Raw genomic sequence first — 22119 nt, 5'->3', positions numbered from 1 at the left:
CATTTTGAAAAAAAACGATAAAAGCACTGTCTTTACGCTAGCAATCCCTTTTCAGGTCTGTGTTTGTGGGCATAACCACCGTTGCAATTATCTGATGAGATTTTCGCTTTTGATGATATGTGCTCTGTCACAACAGGGCCACTGAGATAAACTGTATAAACCGTAGTGGGAAAACAACCGTAGAGACAGTAATTTGTAGACTATGATCTCTCTCTCTCTCTCTCTCTCTCTCTCTCTCTCTCTCTCTCTCTCTCTCTCTCTCTCTCTCTCTCTCTCTCTCATGGAAATTTCGTCTACTCTGACAAGTAAGGAATAAGTTTAATTTACTGCACTATTACTATTAACAGCAATCTTCGCACAATGCAACCGGGTGTTAGACGCACAAGTAGGTTTTTTCGTACCACGTTTCGTTGGTTTCCCGCAGCAATGCAATTCAAGGAGATATTCACTGACGAGTGATTTTCGGTACCCGTGGCTTTATTTTCCGTTCATTAGGTACCCCAATGCCCGGAGGTAGGAACTCCATGCTCGATGGCTTCGCCGATGCCAGGGCATTGACCTTTTATATTCAAATAAGACTTACACTACTTGGATCTTCGCCGCTTGTAGCGGCGTTATCTTGTTATGTTCCATAAGCAGTATGTTTGTACATCGAAAATCCTTCGTGGGTACCTGCATATCAGCCCTGCGAAAGATATTGGCTTGAAAAACAATGAAAGGAAATCTTGAGCAAATTACGCGAAAACATGCTTCGTAGGCATGCAAACTTGACAGTTGTCATAGTTTCAATATAGTGTCGTATCGTTACGAAGGTATTAATTGAGTGGAGTTATAGTGGAAGGAATAGTCATATTGCAGTGAAAACAAGGCGAGTTTGTCAAAAATACTGGGCAATACTTGGCAAACTTGGGAGAGCAGGCGTGTTCGAGCACAGTCGTTTGATGGGGGCACCCATATTTTGGCCAGGAGAAAAAAAAACTATGTGCACTTTTCAGACGAAAAGTCAAGGTAAGGGAGATCCATTTGATTCAAGGGAGGGGGGATGGGTAATTTTTGAAGAAAAAATTGTCGGCAGGTGAAGGAAAAAAATAACATTATCCTGTAATAGCTTCAGAAAAAATCGTCCAAGAAGACAGAGGTAAATAAACTCAATTACTGTTGCCAATGTTCTGAAATCAGCACACTGGGAAATCTGATTCTCCCTATTTTCTGTTGGAGCGCCACCGCTAAGATATAAAATATCTTCCTATGTTTTTGCAGGCATTGGTGATACAAAACTGTGATTGAAATTCATCGTACAAAATTTTTTTCTTGCAATGACAGATCCTGAAAAAACATTTCTGTTTTATTCGCAATGAACCTAGCCGTCATTGATACCAGTAACAATGATAAGTCGATATGCAGACAAACTATATTTGAGACAAACGCATAATAACGGTAATTACGTTTTCCGCGGATGTTTACGAGAGTCTGGATGAAAAGAATATATTGGAATTATTTTAAGAATCATGCAGGTAGTCAATTACGTTTGCATATTAATGGTAACATGTCAATTTAAGATCAAGACCTGGATTGATGTTTATGATTGCATGTATCATTTTATCTTTAATTCATGTCTATAGTATGATCAAAGCCACGCCTTAAAGATAACGTTTAAAATCCCGTTTTAAAACAATAAAACGAAGATAGTTGTTTGGAGATAGTTGCTTGAGAGAGAGAAGAACACAGCGGACCCAAGACATTTAGACTATGGGAGAAGCGTATCTTGGGCGATGGCAATTGTCAGGCTTGTCTACAGAGAAATAAAGTCTATGTAGTACCAACTAACTCTGAACGTCTCGTGTGGTCAATACACTGAAGATCCCCAGGTACCTCACAGCAAGGCAAGGCGAGTTCAACAAACAAACTCCCCTTTGAAAAAACGAATAGTAACACCTTCACTTTTACTAATATATTACTACGCTATCATTTCAACCACTATTAGATGACAGCCTCCGTCAATTCACTGGGACCTTTATCACAGTAGTTTGTATACTACATTCTGTAACATATTGGAATTGATATTTTCTTCCGGCTCCCAGTACTGCTATCACGGCATGAAGGAAATGAACTCAGAAGGATCAGAAGGAGCGCCACCGCTAAGATATAAAATATCTTCCTAAGATGTTTTTGCAGGCATTGGTGATACAAAACTGTGATTGAAATTCATCGTACAAATTTTTTTCTTGCAATGACAGATCCTGAAAAAACATTTCTGTTTTATTCGCAATGAACCTAGCCGTCATTGATACCAGTAAAAATGGTTAATTAAAAGAACAATGATAAGTCGATATGCAGACAAACTATATTTGAGACAAACACATAATAACGGTAATTACGTTTTCCGCGGATGTTTACGAGAGTCTGGATGAAAAGAATATATTTGAATTATTTTAAGAATCATGCAGGTAGTCAATTACGTTTGCATATTAATGGTAACATGTCAATTTAAGATCAAGACCTGGATTGATGTTTATGATTGCATGTATCATTTTATCTTTAATTCATGTCTGTAGTATGATCAAAGCCACGCCTTAAAGCTAAGGTTTAAAATCCCGTTTTAAAACAATAAAACGAAGATAGTTGTTTGGAGATAGTTGCTTGAGAGAGAGAAGAACACAGCGGACCCAAGACATTTAGACTATGGGAGAAGCGTATCTTGGGCGATGGCAATTGTCAGGCTTGTCTACAGAGAAATAAAGTCTATGTAGTACCAACTAACTCTGAACGTCTCGTGTGGTCAATACACTGAAGATCCCCAGGTACCTCACAGCAAGGCAAGGCGAGTTCAACAAACAAACTCCCCTTTGAAAAAACGAATAGTAACACCTTCACTTTTACTAATATATTACTACACTATCATTTCAACCACTATTAGATGACAGCGTAACCGTGATTTCATGAAGCCATACTGTCTCATCGTCGTAAACCACGCGCCTCTTTTACGAAGCAGGAGGTAGCCAAATTTGCATATTTAATGAATTTTTTGAAATTAGGGATATATATTTGAATTTACATGACCAAAATTGATGAAACCTGCTATGTACATTAAAGATACTATTATGTTGGCTAACATTATTGAAAGGCATTAAGCATTTTTGCTTCAGCCAATTTCTAATTTGTGTATTTAATGAACTTTCCTAATTAGGGATATATACTTGGATTTATTTGATCAAAGTTGGCATAACATTTATTTTGGTCCAAAGTTATACTTATTAGCATTAATAACTGCCGAATTATAGCTGCCTCCATACAACTACGTGATAAACAGCATAAATGGTGCATGTATTGTACACATTTGAATCTTCAATTACCGTACATATTGAATTTCTTGCAGCTATTTTTGCCATTTTGGTCAGGCCAACCTGAAGTGGGCTGTCAAAGATTTCCTCCTTCATCAATATGTCACAAAAAGTTATTCTCTACACAACACAAAAGAGCTTTATGGGATGCTAGGTCACTTGTTTAAAACTTTCAGTGAATTATCTTCAATTTGTGTTTTTGTGGTGAAGTTTTTTGCAAATTTTTGACGGAGAAAATATAGAAATAGTCTGTTGCATTGATTTGAAATTTGGTTTTTAAATCCCGACATATATTACCATGTCAGAATGAGAAGAACAATTGTAATATTTTTTTTATTTTTCTTTGTTGTTCTTGTTGAAAATATCTATACAACAACCACTTCCAATGCTGGTTTGAAGTCTAGCATAAAGGTTGCATTGAGTGGTAACTTATTCAGATTGTGTTGATATGAACAAAATTAATAAATATTGTGAAAAGATTTTGTTATTTTTGGTGATTTTATACCTAAAGGAACTTAGAGTATATAATGTGGTGATTTAGTGATCATTTGATAAGGTAAACCGTATTTGGAGTTGAAATGCAGTAAAAAAATCATTCCAAAGCAAAGCTGTAGGTGATTTTAGTAGGTTTTGTCTTCAACAAATATATTCAATCATTTTTTCAATGTTTAAGAGTATCAAGGTTGTAAATAGTTCACATATTTTACACTTCATGCAATCTGGCAAACATGGTCAATACCAAGGGGCTGACCATTTGATATCCTGGGGAATAGGGGTCTGGAAGATTTTCGAGGGAAAAAACTTCCTAGCAAATGTCAATAAAAAAAAAGCCAGAGAAGGCTTGACAAAAAGAAAAGGTTGGAGAGAGGGAAAAAATAATGTGCAATGAATCAGGTGAAAAAAAAACAATACTTCCTCATCTATCTTCCGAACCCCCCTTCCCTCAGGATATCAAATGGTCCATCCCTGATGTCATTGTGCATAAAATATAAACAGTGCAGTGTATCTCAGTTGAAGATGTCAAATTAGGTCAGGATTTTAAAGGACCAGTCAAGTTCACCACAGTTAAAATTCTTAAGTTAATACTTATGTCATCATCCTTGTGTAATTTAATAAGTTTTGAAAGTTGTTCCAAAAGTGGATGCACCAGTTGTACTGGAAGACAACAATGTTACTTTTCCCTGTAGGGTTTCTGAGTTAATCATTGTATGTTGAAATCCTCTAATATATCTGGTGATGGGCAAAATGTAAAAATTGGTTGCATGTTATATATTTCAGTCTATGTCAAATATTGTTCATGAAAAATCTAGAAAAGTTTGCTATGTGCCTGTAAAAGATAACATATTTACGTATAAACTGCCTTGTGGGTTGATTGTCTTAAAATTATCACATAAGTAGAAAGAGGACAAGAAACTAATCAAATTGATGTAATATATTCACCCTGAGTGCCTGTATATTTAACTATTTTATCATTACATCCAGCTGTTTGTTATATCTTTATCACTCTCCATGGCCAAGGCACACTAGAGGGCCAACAAATTATGTTTTTGTTGAGGCCGGTATACCCAGTAAATGTTACATTTACCTGCCGGTTCCCCAGTCATTTTACTGGGGTTCCCCTCAGTATATCAATGCAATCAGATTTGAGGACAGCAGAAATGTTACTGGGGTTTCCAAATCATTTACCAACATGCAAAAACACCGGTAATCACTTTGCTCAGGTCAAGGGTCATCACCACAGAACCAATTCTTGATGACCCTGACCTGAGCATTATCAGTATGCCACAGCAGCACTTGCTTATTCAATTATTGTATATGTGACATCTTATTTTCATAACCTTATTTATGACTGCCATGCCAATCACCTCCATCTTGATACTGATGTATCCGCCAGGTCATTTTTTGGCATGGTCAGGTGCAGCAGCAGTGATCGAGTCACTTGAACTTCAAGTACAGTGTATTACTAAGACATTTACTAGGAATCTTTGTCTCTCGGCAGGGTACTCGATACAACAACACCATCATGCTGTAGACGCCTGCATACTCAGACCGCCACCTTGTGGTAGCAGAGTCAGCTTAATGATGTCTACGGTGACATTGACCATGCCAGGTATCCACAAATACATCTCTGTACACTGGAAAAGTATGAGGCCATTTCACGATCTGGCAGGCCTGATGCCCATCAAGGTGCAGATGATGTGCTGGAATAGTATAACAAGAACATCAAGGCCTGGACTCGGAGCAAGTACCAGACTCATGTTAAGCAGTCGGTGATCTGCAGGAGGTGTGACAATCTGGCTAGTCTGAGAAAGACAGTCTTCTAGTCTTTTGCCTCGCAAACCCTGAGTCATTGGAACGTAGTCGCTTTGACTACTACAATGATTTGATGGGCTTCAGGGGAAAACTGAGACAGACTTGTTATGTCAATTATCATTCTGGCCATACTAGTACCATCACAGGAGATGCTGGAGATACCAATTTCGGCAATTTTAACATCAATACCGAAAGAATCCCACAGGCCATGATTGTCTGTAAAAGTGCCTATCCAGGCACCAGAAAAACCCTTTGGATGTTTGTCACCCTGGCCAAAAGACTTGAAATTTAGAAGGAAGAAAAGAAGACAAATATGCCACACTTAGCTTGAATGCTTGCCTACCATGCAGAACAACAATTACCAACAGAAGTACGTTACACACACAACTCAACCAAGCAACAACAAAAGCAAAACTTCTGGATTTATTGCACAATTTGTGTGATTTGCAGGGGTTCATTACTGAGGTGTTTGAATTTGAAATGCAACAATGATCCATTTCATTTACAATCACCTATACCCCTTGTTAATGTGGAAAACTGCAATAATTAAAAATTTAATCATTACCACCATGACATGTACAGTACCAATGTTTTCTGATTACTGCACAGATTTACAAGAACTTTTACTTTCTTTCGTTTTGCTCATTTAGATTAGTTGTTGCTTTGTATCATCTTATAAGTGAAATATAAGTGAAATATAATGTGTTCATCCATGAGGAAAGATAACATTTTAATTGTATAACATAGGATTGAAGGGAAACTTTAATCCCATCAAGAGTAACTGAATTTCGAATATTCCACACTGTGTATTTTACAAAGGAAATAATACAATAAATAATGTCAGATGTTGCGTTTTTATCATTTTCGATTCCTGCAATTGCTAATCTTTTGATATTGATATTTTTATCTAAGTTGTATTTTCTGACAAGAAAGAAATACATTTCTCCCAGATTTCTTTTACATAATTATTTAATGGATTTTTGGTGCATGGCCAAATGCAAGGGTGCCCTCTAGTGGCAGCCTACTGTAAATTCTGTTGTTTATTGTGTACAGTTTCTTAATCCAAAATGTTTCTCTTAATTGCCTGTAAATTTTATTATTTTTGTGCTCTTTCTATGCCAGCCGCTTGGAAATTATGTATTGTATGGGGCTCCTCCTTAAAGTGTATTGTTACAGGTTCAGTTTGGTTGTTATTTCTGATAAGTGATAGATTGGTTCTGTGTACATTTGTACCACAGGCATGTGTCAATTTTCTTCAGAAAAAAAACAACTAAAATTGCTTTGAACTTTGGTATACAGGGTTTATGTTATTCCCTATTCTCATTTTGTATTTGTGGGTCAAATAATGTATTTACAAAAAACAATGTTTGATGCTTTTGAAACTGGTTTGCAAGGCCTTCACTACATACTTCAAAACAGTAATGAGAATCAGTATATGTATGTCACTTTCAACAGTCAGACTTTAAAGTAGGAAAGATCAGCGATTCAATGGATAGAGAATAAAGTGTCGTGAAAGGGTAGCATTCATCAAGGCAGGAACAGTATGTCCTTGCTTACTTGTTGAACACAGTGTGAAACATTTGAAAGCTCACCTGTGTAGTTTAAGCAAGTTCAAGGAACAAATCTTTCAGGTAGTATATGCCTCAAAAGTGAAATACTTAAAACTTTCCCCAAATTTTTCCTCAATGGAACTTTCAACCATTCTCTTACAAAATCAAGAAAAAAACAACAGGGTCACTGGTACTAGAGAAACAAATAACCTTACATTTACCCACATTTGAAATTCAAAATGGCTGCCATCCCTGCTTTAATTGGGAAAATAAACAATATTTCGATTATTGAAAAACTAAGACGATGAAAATTTTCACACTCAAGCTTTAAAATTGGCCCTCACCAGCGGTAGACCAGATATGTATTGAAAAGATTTGATAGTCTACTCTGGGGTGCATTCTACTGTAGTACTGTTGTTTTCTTTCTACAACTATCTTTTTTGCAAGTGAGAGAACCAAAGCTATCTGTGCACAAAGTTGGTTCTGTTTCAGGACTAAGCTGCAAGCTATAGTCTTGGTCTTTTTTGGGGGTCAGTTTCCATTATTTTTGTTCTATTTCTAAGATATACTTTACAAGTTTATACACAAATATTATTGGCATGTATTATTTTCAGCTTGTCAATACAGCATGGACATGGGTTATGCCCGATGTAACTATTGACAACAGAAGATAAGTGTAGACGAAAATCCATTTGTCAAAATAAACATTTCATATCACACAAAATGCGTTGTATTGTGTTGGCAATGCTTATGATTGGTGCTTCAACAGACTTCTGTAACAAGGGGAAGAATACATGCTTGTTTTGTATTACAAAAGTAATGAAAATGTTATTCTAAATTACAGCTGTTGCCCCTTAAAGCGACAAAGTCGGCCATTTTTCATGAATTTTGTTTGATGCAAGATACTGTACCACTTCTATTGTTTGACATGTTGAAAGATACTGAATAAATGGATGACCATGCATATATTGGACCCCAGTTTTACACAGGATCAATGAAACCATTACGAAAATGAATTAATGGTCATGACCATTAATTCATTTTCGCGATGGTTTCATTTAATTTGTCTAAAACCGGGGTCGAATATATGCCTGGTCACCCATTCATTATCTTTCAACATGTCAAACAAATAGAAGTAGTATCTTGTATCAAACAAACAAAATTCATGAAAAATGGCTGACTTTGTCCCTTTAAATAGCTTTGCACCAAAGGAACAAGGAGAATGAATTGATACAGACAATTGTGCACAAACATGGAAAAAATCTTTATTAAGAACTATTTATAACAATTTACAAGTTATTTACAGCATAATATTGTCCTTCAATGGATTGTCATAAACTATGTTGATTTTTACAGAATGAATCAAAACACATGAGTTAGAGGTCAAAGAACACAGTGTACAACACAAACAAACTGATGAAACAACGTAGTGATAGAATGTATACATCTGTTGATATTGAATGAAATCATCAATTGTAAAATATGAAAGGAATTCAGGTTCTGTTAAAATTACCCTTGTAAGAGATTCTAAGTGCTGAAAGACAAATACTGATCGGCAAATAGCATCCATATTTTGGAGAAGAAATATGTAATTTCGTGCCAAATGAATAGACATTGGAATTGGTGTATTAAATTTGGAGAAAGCTATTTACATCAATTGAAACATTTGTTGAAAACCTTGAAACACAAAGCTTTATGGTGGCCTAATAGTATTCCATTCAGGGGTTGAATCTATGTGAAATAAAAAAGTGGTGATTAGAATTCAGAAAAATTTGCTTGTAGGGTCTGTGTTGCTTTATGGCCAGGCAGATACAAACATTGTGCTTTTGTTGGCAGGGGATTTATCTTGATTTCACTTTGGCATTGACATTTAATTACTTAACTGTAAGAGTCTTGAACTTGATTGGCAACAAAATCTGAAATGATAAAACGATTCTACTGCTGCAAAGACTACACACACGAAATTTAAATGATCACTGGCTTAGGGAGTCTTTGGGTCAGAGGTTACTGCTTATTGGAATAGACAAGACTCCTTATGAAAATACTATATATTTCTTCACGACATATTCATCCTGTAATCCAAGATCAAGTTGACTTGCAACATTGCAAAAACCAACCTCACAACACTTACTGTTCTGAGAAAGTGACTATCACTTGACAAACGAACAACTTAACAAGTAACCTTTTCACAACCATGGTTTGACCCAAACCCATTGTTATCAATGGTGATTGTGGACCTGCTTAGGTCAAAACTGTTGCAAATTGTAGCCAGCAAATATTTCCAGACACTTTCATCTGTACAGAGAAAAAATGGGGATTGTGCACAGCACGTATCCTACTGCAAAAAAAACAGGGCAGTCAAAATTTAAAATTTGTAATTTTTGATTAAGACAATACCTATGATTATATTTACAATTTATTTCAAGGATTTACATCTACACAAGTCGATAAGATTGCATCTGTTGTCAAAATATTTTCATCCTTTTTTTCAACAATGTGTAAAATGATTGAAGAATATGATACAGATCTCTCTGTGTGGCATAATTATCCACCCTTTGTTAATTACAATATCTACAGAACAAAAATTCAAAAAAATCTGGTTCATTTATGACACAACAATTTTTGAACAGAAAGACAATTTCTTCAATGTCAGAAAATGTTTAAAAAAACCTGAAACTTCTCTCTGGACGGATTTTAAAATATTGACAATATTGTAGTTATAAGTACAAACTGAACACTAAAAAAGTTCAATAATTTTTTGAAGCTAACATCCCCATTTTCTGTGGAATGGAATGATCTGGAATTAAAATGCAATGGAGATAATTCCAGCTGTGAAAGTGGGTATTTCACAGGCAGATTCACAGCTTCAATAGTTATCTTCAGATTCATCATTGACCTTTGCCCTATAGCTGATTTGAACAACTTGAAGTTGCTGTTTTAATGTATTCTCAAAAAATGTTTCCAGTTTGATAAATAATAATTCCTAAGCCAAACATTTGACAAAAATGTGAATACTACATGTATATGTACACAACACATCTATTCACATTCTATATTTCACATTTATACAAAAGACTTTTTCACAATAACTATACTAATTGTCTTGATTTTTTTCGAAAACTTAGGTGTGCTATTTATTTAGCACAATGCTGGCACACTACAATTGATTTGCAGCCTAAGTAGGCCATAGCAACACAGTTGTGCGGCTATGGTTTCTACATCTTTTGTCCAGCAAGGTAATGCAACATCACACTGCCAAGGAATGGCATGTTTAATATCCAAGTTTGGAATGTTTCCTTCATCGTGGCATCTAGGAATGTCATTTTTTGTCCAACCTGGGGAAGCCATGTCATTCTTCATCCAACACAGGGCAGCCTTGATATCAAATGTCCAGCACCGTAGGGATGCCATGATATCAAATATTAAGGTCCTAGGAATATTGTTTCATGTCTAGCCTAGGGATAACAGTACGATGTCCAGCCTGGGGATGCTTGTGTATGGGTTGTCCATGCTAGGGATGCCACTGCATTTAATGCTTAGCCTAAGGATGCCATTTCATCTAATATCCAGCCTAGGGATGCTTATTACATAGACTGCATTGAGCCATATCCGAAAGAATCCAGAAGTGAATTTACTCTCTTAGTGTTTGGAGGTGGTGCTGACCGGAATGTATGCGATGTGTTCGGCCGTGTCGGCGGTCTCCCACGCAGCAGTTTCTCGTCGTGCCTATCTCTTTTTTCGATGGGATTGGTGATGTGATCTGTCTCTCCCGCGCTGAGTTTTGCAGTTTTCTCCTCTCTCTTTGTGACAGGTGCACTTGATGGTCGTAGCTTAGGTATCTTGGGTTGATTGTCAAGAGATAGGTCAGCGCACGCCATGCTGACGTTAGTTCTGTTGCGAACGTGAATGAGCATCTGAAAAGAATACAATTAATACCATTAAATAGTTTTTGTAGATTTTGCTGTTTGACCATAAGTTTTACAATTTTGCTCTTTGGCATGTTCTGTGCCTTAAATTTTGGTACGCATTTTTGCCAACTGTGTACAAATTATGACATATCAATGTAAAAAATTTCACTGAATATATCTAGGCAAGAACCCTTTCATACAATTTGTATGATGATTTCAGCTATAATTCTTTGTGAAGTATTACATGTACACTTGATTGGAGTGGATCGGAGTTCCATATTTTACTATGCTTTTGCAACTCGGACTTTCCACAGTCCCAGGTGTGTCTATTTTTTCTTAGCCTACACTAGTGTTATGACTGACTTCAAAGTGGTTGGTCTACTCAGGGTTCAACGTGTACGGATACTCGAAGTATGAGTGCCCTAACAGCGTGACCTCAGAGTTTGGAGGATTATCAGTCAAGTGATATTGACATGAAGGAACTCCCACAGCCTGATCTACTTTCTCTGCGTGTTCAAGAAAAATAGAAAAGGGAAAACAGCACCAACAGACGTCCACAATCTGTGTAAACTCTAACAACACAGTGCAGTAGCAGAACAGAATCCATGTATTATAAATATCAAGGCTATCTTTGCCTATGTGAATCATGCAGTCACCACACATTTCCTGAGAATACAATCTACATGGATGACCAACAATGTTTCATCACTGCACTGAAGCACAATAAATTCCAGGATCAGTCAGCTTTTACATTTTGTAACACTAACATGCTGGAGAGTTCAGCTGGTTTCTTTTGACCTTATGCACCCTTTAGGGGATAAATCTCTGCAAGATGTCATAGGTCAATGTGGGGTCAGAGTTCAAAGGATTGATTCAAGTACGGCAAACAGACAATTTTGAGGCTCTCAAAGAAGTGTTTGTGGAAAAAAGAACTGACATACAGCTATTCACGTGATCAGACAGCACAGTCTGTCCTGAAACACTGACAAACAGAAAGACAGTGGACATGTATGACAAAGGAAAGAGGGCAAATTGAATAGTGGACACATGTCATATTAATTGTCACTTAATTAGTTATTTACTCACCTATCCTGGCCTAGAGCCGTAGTAAATTAGTGAACGCAATGGTGTAGAAACGAAATATTAGTCATGATTGTTAGTAAAAAAGGTTAAAATGACGGTGATTATACAGATGATGATGATGATGATGAGGACGAAGATTGTGATGACAAAGATAATTATGGTAAGGAAGAAACGAGAATGGCATGAAAATCAAACACATACTCTAAAAGCATTAATTATTCACCAATTTTCACTGAAACATAGAATCCCCTAAATCCCAGTGAAAATGTTAAATAACAATTGAATCTCTTGTTTTACTGGCAAAAACAGAGAACTTTAATCCTAGTGAAATGTTTCAAAACGTCAAAATAGTGAAATCCCAGTGAAAATTAATGATTTTTATAGTAAAAGCCACCAACAGTCATAAATGTGTGTGTGTGCCTTTGTGTGTGTCTTCACAGTGTGTGGTCATCTGTGTGCGTCTGTGTTTCTGTGTCAGTGTGTACAGCTGGTGTGAGTGGGAGTGACAGGACAAACGTCCTGTTACTCCACACTGAAGCAAATCCAGTGAGTCAGCACGATTCTGCCATTCTACCCAGCAAAGGGCTTCCCCAAGTGTGGTCGCATAGCTTGATATCCAAGCAGCAGAAACTGGAGTTTAATTACCGTACATACAAAGCGTGCAACATTCAAACAACAGGTTTGATTTATGCATCAATCAAAACACAGTCAGAAAGGAGTGAGCACAGGGTCAGTAGCAACAAGAGATAACTAATGATCAACCTGAGTTTCTACAAGCCCACTACACTCAACAGTTTAGTTTGTGACTGAATAATTCACTTTCTGTTGGGAGAGTAGAAGCAAAGAACTAATAGCCCATATGAGCTTTGGTTTTGTTTTTGGATTTGCTAATCCGCATGGCTGGGGGAGGGGGACTAGCCCATAGCTGGGGGAGGGGAGCTAATCCATGGCGGGGGAGGAGAGGTGAGCTAACCCATGGCAAGAAGAGGGGAGCTAGCCCATAGCTGGGGGAGGGGAGCTAATCCATGGCTTGGGGAGGGGAGCTAGCCCATAGCCAGGGCAGGGGAACTAATCCATGACTGGACAAGGGTAGCTAATCCATGGCTGGGGAGGGTAGGTATTTCAAATTGTGCATGCACTTCAGAGAAACCAGTTCCTCATTTTTACAAAGGGATAGGTGGATTCTGAAGGATAACAAAGAATAACAATACAGCTGTGATGTTTCTTGGAATAGATTATGGTATCATCCCCATGCTCCTTGAATGTTTTCAACCAGGCCATTGGGTCCAGACCAAAGGTACTCGACAGTATGGTTATGATACAATGGACACATGAACACCACAAGTGCATATGAATCAACGGTGGTACAATGTATTTATCCATACAGGCCATGTTGCTCAGTAAAACAGTTCAAAACAATGATGCACAATATGTTTCTAGTCATAGCTGTCTTTTATAAGTGGGGCACAAATTGATTTCTTTTCATCTGTCCTAAGTGATCAGATTTTTCACAATTTCACCAGTTCATCACAAATCTAAGTCTGTGCTCATCCTATTCGTACTGTGTCATGGAACTCAGGGTATTGTAACAACTAAACAGTAATTGTTATGAAACACATCCTCTTTTTAAATTCATTTTGATTTTTGTGTCTTGTCAATCTCTAAAGCATATACTCTGTCTGACAGGGAAATAAACCAATCAGTGCAGTGGTTGTGAGATGATACACACACTGACTAAGAACCTAATGCTTTGATATTTTAACCATAAAATAACATCATGGGTACATGGAAAAGTGTGCCCCAGCTGTAATGTCATGTCAAACAGAGAGGGTGAATACACTCTATGAAAAAGATCACTGGTTGGTACAGACCTGCATTGTCTCTTTGGCATTTGACAACTTCTCAACTCTCTGTACTTCTGTGTTGGACTTTTCATTGAAGAGTTCATCGCATTTTTGCATGTACCTCCGCCTAGATGTGGAAAGAATGGAACCGTGAACAGATGAAGACGTATCGTATGAAATTTATGACATCATTGATTTCACTGTCTTTGTTATCATCATAAATCGCTGTTGTCACCGTCATCTTTTTTACCATATTAATAGCACTTAGTCTTACTACTTTACTGCTCAACAACACAACCTTCTTGCGTTTAAATCACTGATTGTAACTCAGTATTTGTTTTTTAAGTTTTATTCACACAGGTTGTAAATGAGAACAAAATCTGGAGAACTAGAAGAACATTGAGCCCTGTCTTTGAATGAAAAAACAATCTAAAAAGCCTTTGTCAGGCAACTTGACCCCCTAGGATCATGTAAAATTGTTTAGTGTGGGCCCAGCATTCTTCAGTCTTGCAGAATTCTCTCTTTGCTTTCCTCTACCTGAGATCTGTGTTTTCTCCCATTAAATTGTGCATCCTTTGTTTGTATTTGTCGTCCACCTCCTGTACTTTATCCAGAAAATGCTCCTCGAATCCCACAAGCCGAATTTTCTGATGGGAAAAATCAAATTAAAAAACAATATTTCAATAAAAATAAAATTTGGCAACATATTTGCTGAACAAATAAGCATTTTGATTAAGACTTCACTCTAAAGTAATATCTAGATTATACAGGAAAAGATTTATGTGAAACAAATCTTTGTAAGTCTGTCGATATTTTAACATTTTTCTTTAAGAAAAGTCAAAGAAGTCTAGAATCGACAAATTTACAAACTACTTGGTCTATTAGATCAAAATGAAAAATTGGACATTTCATTGTTAAGGAGATATGATGTAAATGGTATGTATGAAGGTTTTAATATGCTAATTATGATTAAACCAAACTCCAGGCCTCTTTAATAATTTTTTTATGTCACATACCAGTACAAAAATTGCTTTTAATAATTTCTGGAGACTTTGGGCTTGGAATCATGCCTAACCATGGGGAAAAAATATGCAACCGACTGATGGAAACAGAAGGAGAGATCACCACAAGTTCAACCTTCTCTCCATCAAATTTTAGAATGGTCCTATTGTCTGCTATGGCAAAGTTGAAACCAAATGAAGGTAAACAGGGGTTAACATGAATCCATTGATATACTTTGCAGTAATCATAATAGCAGAAAAAAATCCTTTGGTCTGGTAAACACTCCATGGTACTTACAGTATCTTGAAGTTCAAATTTTGTCTTCTTGAGTTCGCTTGTCACCTTCTCCAATTGTTCTGACTTCTTGGTGAGTTCTTCCTTGACGCTGTTCAGTTGATCCAGTGCCTTCTTCATGTTTTCCATGTCCACTGCAGCTGTGGAGAACTTCTTATGGAAAGTCTGCAACAAACAAAAGGAAAGGAAGATATGTATAATATATCTGACCCTTAAAAAAGTTCAACACAGATTGGAAAATTTTGAATATACTCTGGCAAAAGGAAGGGCGTACAGGTATTTGCTCATTATATATCAAAATAAGGGATTAAAATGTAATGCCCTGATAAACTATTTTTGTTTTAAGGAATTCGTAGTTTTTCATGAGCCTTCTTTCATTAAACTCTAACATTTTCCAAGTGATTATTTCACAGTCTGATCCATTGTCATGTCTTGTGAGAAATACTTTTAACAAGGAACTTTAAAACTATCAAAGGTCAGTGTTTCCACTGGTTTTTCTGGTCCGCTTTCACTTGGAAATACTCACTGTCATGTGGACAAATGGATGATATTAGGTTAAATTTAATCAACAGAGCAAACAAGCAGGACTTTCACATAGTAAAAGTGAACCAGTCATTCATTACAACAAATTATTTTAAATAATTGGTCTAAAGTTTTTTCTTCTGATGAATAAGATAAACAATGTTTCTACAAATTACACAATAATTAATCTCAGAATCTCCTCTGCAAAAAATGATTGTCCCATACTGGATGTGAGAAGCCCTCCTGAGCAGTGACAACATGTACATGCTTTTTTCTTTATTGGAACATTTCAACTTACATCCATTTCTCTCCTGTGATCCTGTGTCACTAGATTCAGCTGTCTCTGGAATTCCCGGCTCATTGCCTTCTTCTCTCTCTCCTTCTCTTCCAGGAATTCCTGCCCTGCAGGTCCAGCAGAAAGTTTCCAGTCAGAATGGGAATAAAACAAGGAACAGCTCCCACAGTAACAATATTGAAAACATCAAAATGTGTACAATGAAAAGTCACACTGTAATGCAGTTAGCCATATTTGCATACCATGGATAGTTAACAGAAAATTAACTATTTTTCTGACAGAACAACACAACAAATGATAAACAACTAGGGCATGTTAGACATGTACAATCATAATCATGATCCCCACGACATCACTATTGATATAGCGGCTGTAAAAAACAAATCATGTCACAAGTAGTTTCCAAGCAGAGCCACCCTTAGTCACAGTGTACATGATTTGCATATCGACAATAAAATGGAAATACATGATTTGCCAGTGTAAGAAATCACAATTGTTTTGGGCCAAATCTACCAAAACACTGAGGGAGAGAACCAAAATTTGTGATTGTTATTGTGATTTTTCTGAACATGTTTGCTTGTCGTCGGCCATACTGTGATCCAACCAAATACACTCTGGGGCATCAGTGACTGGTTAGTTGTCAATCATGATAATAATTTGGTGTATCTGTGCACATAATTATGAATGTGATTGGCTAATCATAACTGTATTGTTGTGAAAATCAAAGATGCTCATCATTGACGTACTTTGTTCCTGAAGTGCCTCCTCCATCTCTTCTTGGAATTTTAGTTTCATGTCGCTTTCTTTCTTGGCCCATTTCTCTTCCATTTCCTGCGCGATGTTTCCCTTGTACGCTTCAAAGGCACCTTGTAAGAACTCTACTTCTCCCTTTAAACGGGCTGAAAAAACAAAATCAATCAAAGATCAAGAGGAACACACTTTGAGAAAGCTGGAAAACCTTTTTACGGTAGCAACAAAGAACTTTACACAGTTTGTTGTGTCGAGAGAGTATTTTAAACAAAGACAGCGTTACATGGTAGACATACTGCAATATGTAGAAATCTTAGCCTTACAATAAAATGGAAACAACTGCAATACTACCAAAATGTGATACATTCATTGCATCCTTGGTTATTTTCCTTCTGGTATCAATGCAGAATGAAAGGATATGATCATATTCTGTAAAACTTACATTGAGCAGCTTGTGCTGCCGTTCTTTCTTGTTCCAGCTGCTTCTTTTGGAGTGTTTTTAAATCTTCTACCTGTTCTTCAAAATCCTCCTGCAGTTCTTGCATCTCACGTTGATGTTCTTGCTCGATCTCCTCCAGTTTCTCAGACATCAACAGAGCAGCCTGCAAAGTGACAGGATCAGAGACCCTACTGTGAAGTCTGCCCTCTAGTGACATTGAAATTGATTTATAAAGTGCGCCCTCTAGTGTCCGTTTCGTAAGTTTACCAATTTTAAGTGGGGCTCTATTTGAAAATCTAAAAGAAAGATGGTTTCATGCTTATAAACTATCAAGTGGCGATTGAAAAATCATGCAACTCCACTTGGCGGCTATCTTTGGCAATAAATGTTTCAGTTATACAAATAATGCACACAGCAAACATCATTCTCTGCTGCCTCTCTACTGGTACAGAAGCACTCTGGACCCTGCATGTGAAAGCCCAAGGACTTGTGTTTTATCCTCATGGCATCTGCCTTGGTACACTGCAATTTTCAAAATTTTTGCCAGGAAGCAATCAGGGAACACAGACTGCCCCTACACAGATATACTGTGAGATCCCATGGTCATTTTACAGCAATGTTTAATTGTCTCCGAAGGCCACTACAATAACCAATAATTGTCTAAGTCTTGAAAATAAAATCCTACACTATTGTCAGGTGTCAGGTAAAGCTCACATTCTCAGACTCACATATACATTCAGACCTCCTTTTCATTTTTGTAGGGGAGGACTTCACATTTATGTACTGCTTTTAATTGTAGGCTTTTTTCCCTGAAAGTGAATGTAAATGAATGACACTGCTGCTGAACTTACTCGTTCTTTTGTCGCTTTGTGGTTGAGTCTTTCCTCTTCCAAATACAGACTCAGGTCAGAAATTTGCTGCTGCAGCTGAAGTATCAAGGCGTCCCTGAAAAAAAAAACGCAAAGGAAAGAAATGAAAAATAATTCACTTTTGAAAACTTTGCTGGTTTCCTCATGTAAGGGTATTATATTACTAACACTTACAAATGAATGTGCGATGTGACAAGGACAAGACGCACAGTTGTGTTGCAACAGATAAAATACTTTGTACTGGTACATTGACAGTGTACAACTCATTCACAAAAATACGTTTGAACGATAGAATTGCACAGATGCTGTTCCATTCATTCCGTACATGTATTTCATTCACCTAATGCAAGACATCTCTACGAACACTTACTGTCTCTAACAAGACACAACATATCAATTATACTCTTCTATAAATGTGATGGCAGTGATGGTATTATTAACACATTTACTTATTTGCATCTGAACAATATGAAACATCTGTTTCATGCCATACATGCACGTACATTGATTACATGCATACACGTAACATTCTGTTCACAACATGATGTTGTCTAGAGCATATACAGTGGAGTAGAAAAAATCTCATCTCCCACTCAACTGTCTTTCAGAATGACAAACAATGGTTAAAGGGCTGGTGACTATATTCTGGGATGATTTTTTTTTCACAGTTTTTGGCTTCTTTGTAAATTGCAAATTCTTGTTCTACTCTCCAAAGCATTTCAAATACCTATAATTTAGCTTGCCATCACAGAGTCTATACAATTGTACAAGTAGAATGCACCGTTATTGTTAACATTTGAATTCTAGTCCGGACTAGAATTCACTTGTCAACAACCTCAACACTGTGTATCTAAAGTGCTTTTTGGGGAGTTTAACAAGAAACTGTAGTTGACACTGAAAATAAAAAGTGAAAAAATCATCTAAAAGTACAGCTACTGGCCCTTTATTTACTGGTGTGTAACGTCAATACAGATATATATACATAATGTGCCAACATGTGCCAACATTATGGACCACAATCTCCTATCCAACTTGTCAAATGTGTAGAAATGATTGTGTTTTCAGACTGTCAGTGTCCCTTCATAAAGTCCAAACTAAAATCTTCTTCTAGTTGAAAGCTGACAGCAGTGATTTTGTTGTGGGTTGGGGAGTGTACATGTAGGTAACTGACTTGGGAATAATTTATGGTAGCCGTCTTCTAATTGACATGCAGATGGGAACCCTAGAATGTGATTGGGGAACCCTGGTATAGCTTACTGATGTAAAAATCTAAAAAAACAACACTAGCTGCGAGGTTTTCTGCATGAGTTTTTCCTGCTCACATTTTTTTTCGACTAAAAATTCCTGCAGTCTGTTTCTTGCCATTTGTTTGACTTTTCCCTTACAATACACTATTGTGGAGTATGACTTGTATCTTGGCCACATTGAGAAATCATACCGGTAGTATCATATCAGCTGTTACCACTGCATCACCCTTTCTAGGAATACATTACCAGGTATTCAACCCATATACAGTCACACTTACGGCACTGATAGGGGTTTAGCTGACCTGATACAGATATGTAAAACAATTTTTTTAGCTGGCATCCCTTTCTAGCTAATTTAGCTAAGTCTATAACTTTGCTATTTTTAAACTTTTCACTACATTTACAATGGTTAGGATGTCTCTCTTGCTAAATTACAAACCAGCTGATTGCAATGGAAATCTGACAACACTACAAACAAGCAGCTTATTTCAAGTGTCCTACAGTATATCATGGTCAATGAGCAACAGTCCAAGGTTAGGATAAAATTGGACCAATCACTTGGTTTTGCATTTGACTGCAACCTAAGCAGTCTTCTGTGGAGATTTCAGCATCCTCAAAAATGCTAATTTTTGTAACAGCCATTTCTTATAGTCTGCTTCATGTAGATCTGTTTTTCTTGATAACACAATGAACAATTGATTTCTTTCCTTGCCATTCTGAATATCTCATGCTCAGTATTGTTATTCTTATTGATTTATCCGCCTTCAGCTGATTTGGTGGATGCTTTGTTCCTCACAGCCAACATTAAAAAATAATGTTATTTTAAATTCACTCTACCTCTTTGACTTCATTTGCACTTTTTTGTATTCAACCTTTTCTACTATATGAGTCACAGTGAATAGTTTGCCATCGTCACCTGCATCTTGTGACATTTAATATGAAAGCTACTTTTTGAACTTTTCTGGCACTATGAGAGGGCAATTTCACTGCATGGCTGGTAGAGCAATATCTTACATATGTCTAAACCTGAAGGGAACACTGGTGTTGTTATTTTATCAGAATTACCCATGACCCATGACCAATGCAATAAAATATTGGACCTGCACACTAGAATCTAGGTACCGGGTAAAGGCAGCTAAAAGCAGAGGCAATTGCAGTTACTCACTGCAGTTTTGACGCTGATGACTTGGTGGTGAACAGATACTGGGGAGTCATCTGTGTCTTTAGGGCAAACCCATGTCTCTTTGCATTATGTTGCGCCAGAATTTTCTGTGGCTCAGCACCGAACCTAACGTAATAATCTTTTTTATTTTTCATAGGTGTAGTTTCTTTGCTCTCAGCCCTTCATACACCACAGATGTTACATCAAAGATACACCACATTCAGACCAAACACAGACAGATAAATACATTTAGTGTAACAGAACACACAATCACACACATACACACAAGAAAGAAATTCCATGAAATTACGGCATGTAAGATTCATAGAATTTATAAAAAATTAGTTCAAAAAGAGCAAACCATCATAAGCCAGAGAGAAGTGGTTGTGGAGAGAAAGCAAAATAGAAAGAAAAAACCGTCAGTAAAAAGATGTCAGATTAAGAAATATCTTGACAAGGTAATACTGTCTTACACTGTATATTTGAATATAAAGTACTCCATTTTTCATTTTTCATACAAAATATTGAAATTTCCATTCACTGTAGTGAAACACTGATTTTATGAATTTTCCTCAGTCCTTTGACCAAATTAGTGTCAACATCTCATTTTAATTTCCATGACAATAACAACACATCTTGGCAACTGTCAAACAGCAACAAACTGGCAACAAGACAAAGTAAATCCAGGGTGTAACATTGAGAGAAATGTTTACTCATAGAATTGCGCCACTTGCATTTCACCAAGGCACTGTTTCATTATTGCAGATATGAGATGAGACTTTTTGTTCAGTGTCTCATTTGCCATCACGATATGCTTTCAAGGTTGAAGTACGCCAGGTATATATACCACAGGTAAATTTGACGAAATGTGACTTTAGAAAAATGTATTAGTTGGTGTAGTAACCCTTTGAACTTTGACCCCAGTGACCTATGACTTATACAGATTAAACCCACAGTTCAAAGGTTAAAGAGAATCAACTGAAAGTCTGTGATCTCACAGAACAATTTGCAGAGTGTTGGGTGCCATGATACTATCACCTGAACCAATTGTATAGACATTACAATTTATTTAAACCTTGAAATTACGAAAAAAGTTTGCAAGCATAAAAAATTTTGGTGTCAAGTCAAGCATCGTGAGTGGAGTTTATCTGTGACCCCGAAAAAATAACAATGTAAGGTGGACACAAGTGAATACAGTGATCGAAACGAAGAATTAGCGGTTCAGAGAACTTCTACAAAAGAGACAAATACATACCACGACGCCTTGTGATCGGAATTCCGTTTAAGACTTTGGTAAGTGGCAGAAGTCAGAACAATGGAGGGGCGACGGCGTCAGTATCAGAAAGATTTGGGAGGTTTGACGGACGATCTGGGCGGGAAAAGAAAGGTGACAAAAAAAAGAGAGGGGTGCACTGTGACTTTTTTTAAGGTGACTTGTCCTTTTGGTGTCTGCGTGCCGTGATCCAGTACATGCAACGACTGGAGCTGCGGCGATCGCGG

General features: G+C 37.0%; 1 protein-coding gene across 2 annotated transcripts in view; it reads right to left on the bottom strand.

Annotated features, from left to right (window-relative positions):
• Positions 1–8453: 8453 nt before the first annotated feature.
• The window catches only part of LOC139143365 (flagellum-associated coiled-coil domain-containing protein 1-like), a 40334-nt gene continuing 26668 nt past the window's right edge, over positions 8454–22119 (bottom strand). For both annotated transcript variants that reach the window (XM_070713622.1, XM_070713621.1), the window contains 8 exons: positions 18193–18286; positions 17345–17504; positions 16899–17051; positions 16156–16259; positions 15339–15500; positions 14577–14686; positions 14067–14166; positions 8454–11118 (listed from right to left, as the gene is read on the bottom strand). In XM_070713622.1, the coding sequence (XP_070569723.1) occupies positions 10789–11118; positions 14067–14166; positions 14577–14686; positions 15339–15500; positions 16156–16259; positions 16899–17051; positions 17345–17504; positions 18193–18286 (1213 nt within the window). In that variant the 3' untranslated portion in view covers positions 8454–10788. The remainder of the gene's footprint in view (positions 11119–14066; positions 14167–14576; positions 14687–15338; positions 15501–16155; positions 16260–16898; positions 17052–17344; positions 17505–18192; positions 18287–22119) is intronic.

Source organism: Ptychodera flava, chromosome 11 (genome assembly GCF_041260155.1).
Source record: "Ptychodera flava strain L36383 chromosome 11, AS_Pfla_20210202, whole genome shotgun sequence".
NCBI lineage: Eukaryota > Metazoa > Hemichordata > Enteropneusta > Ptychoderidae > Ptychodera > Ptychodera flava.
This window is presented reverse-complemented; position numbering and strand designations above follow the sequence as displayed.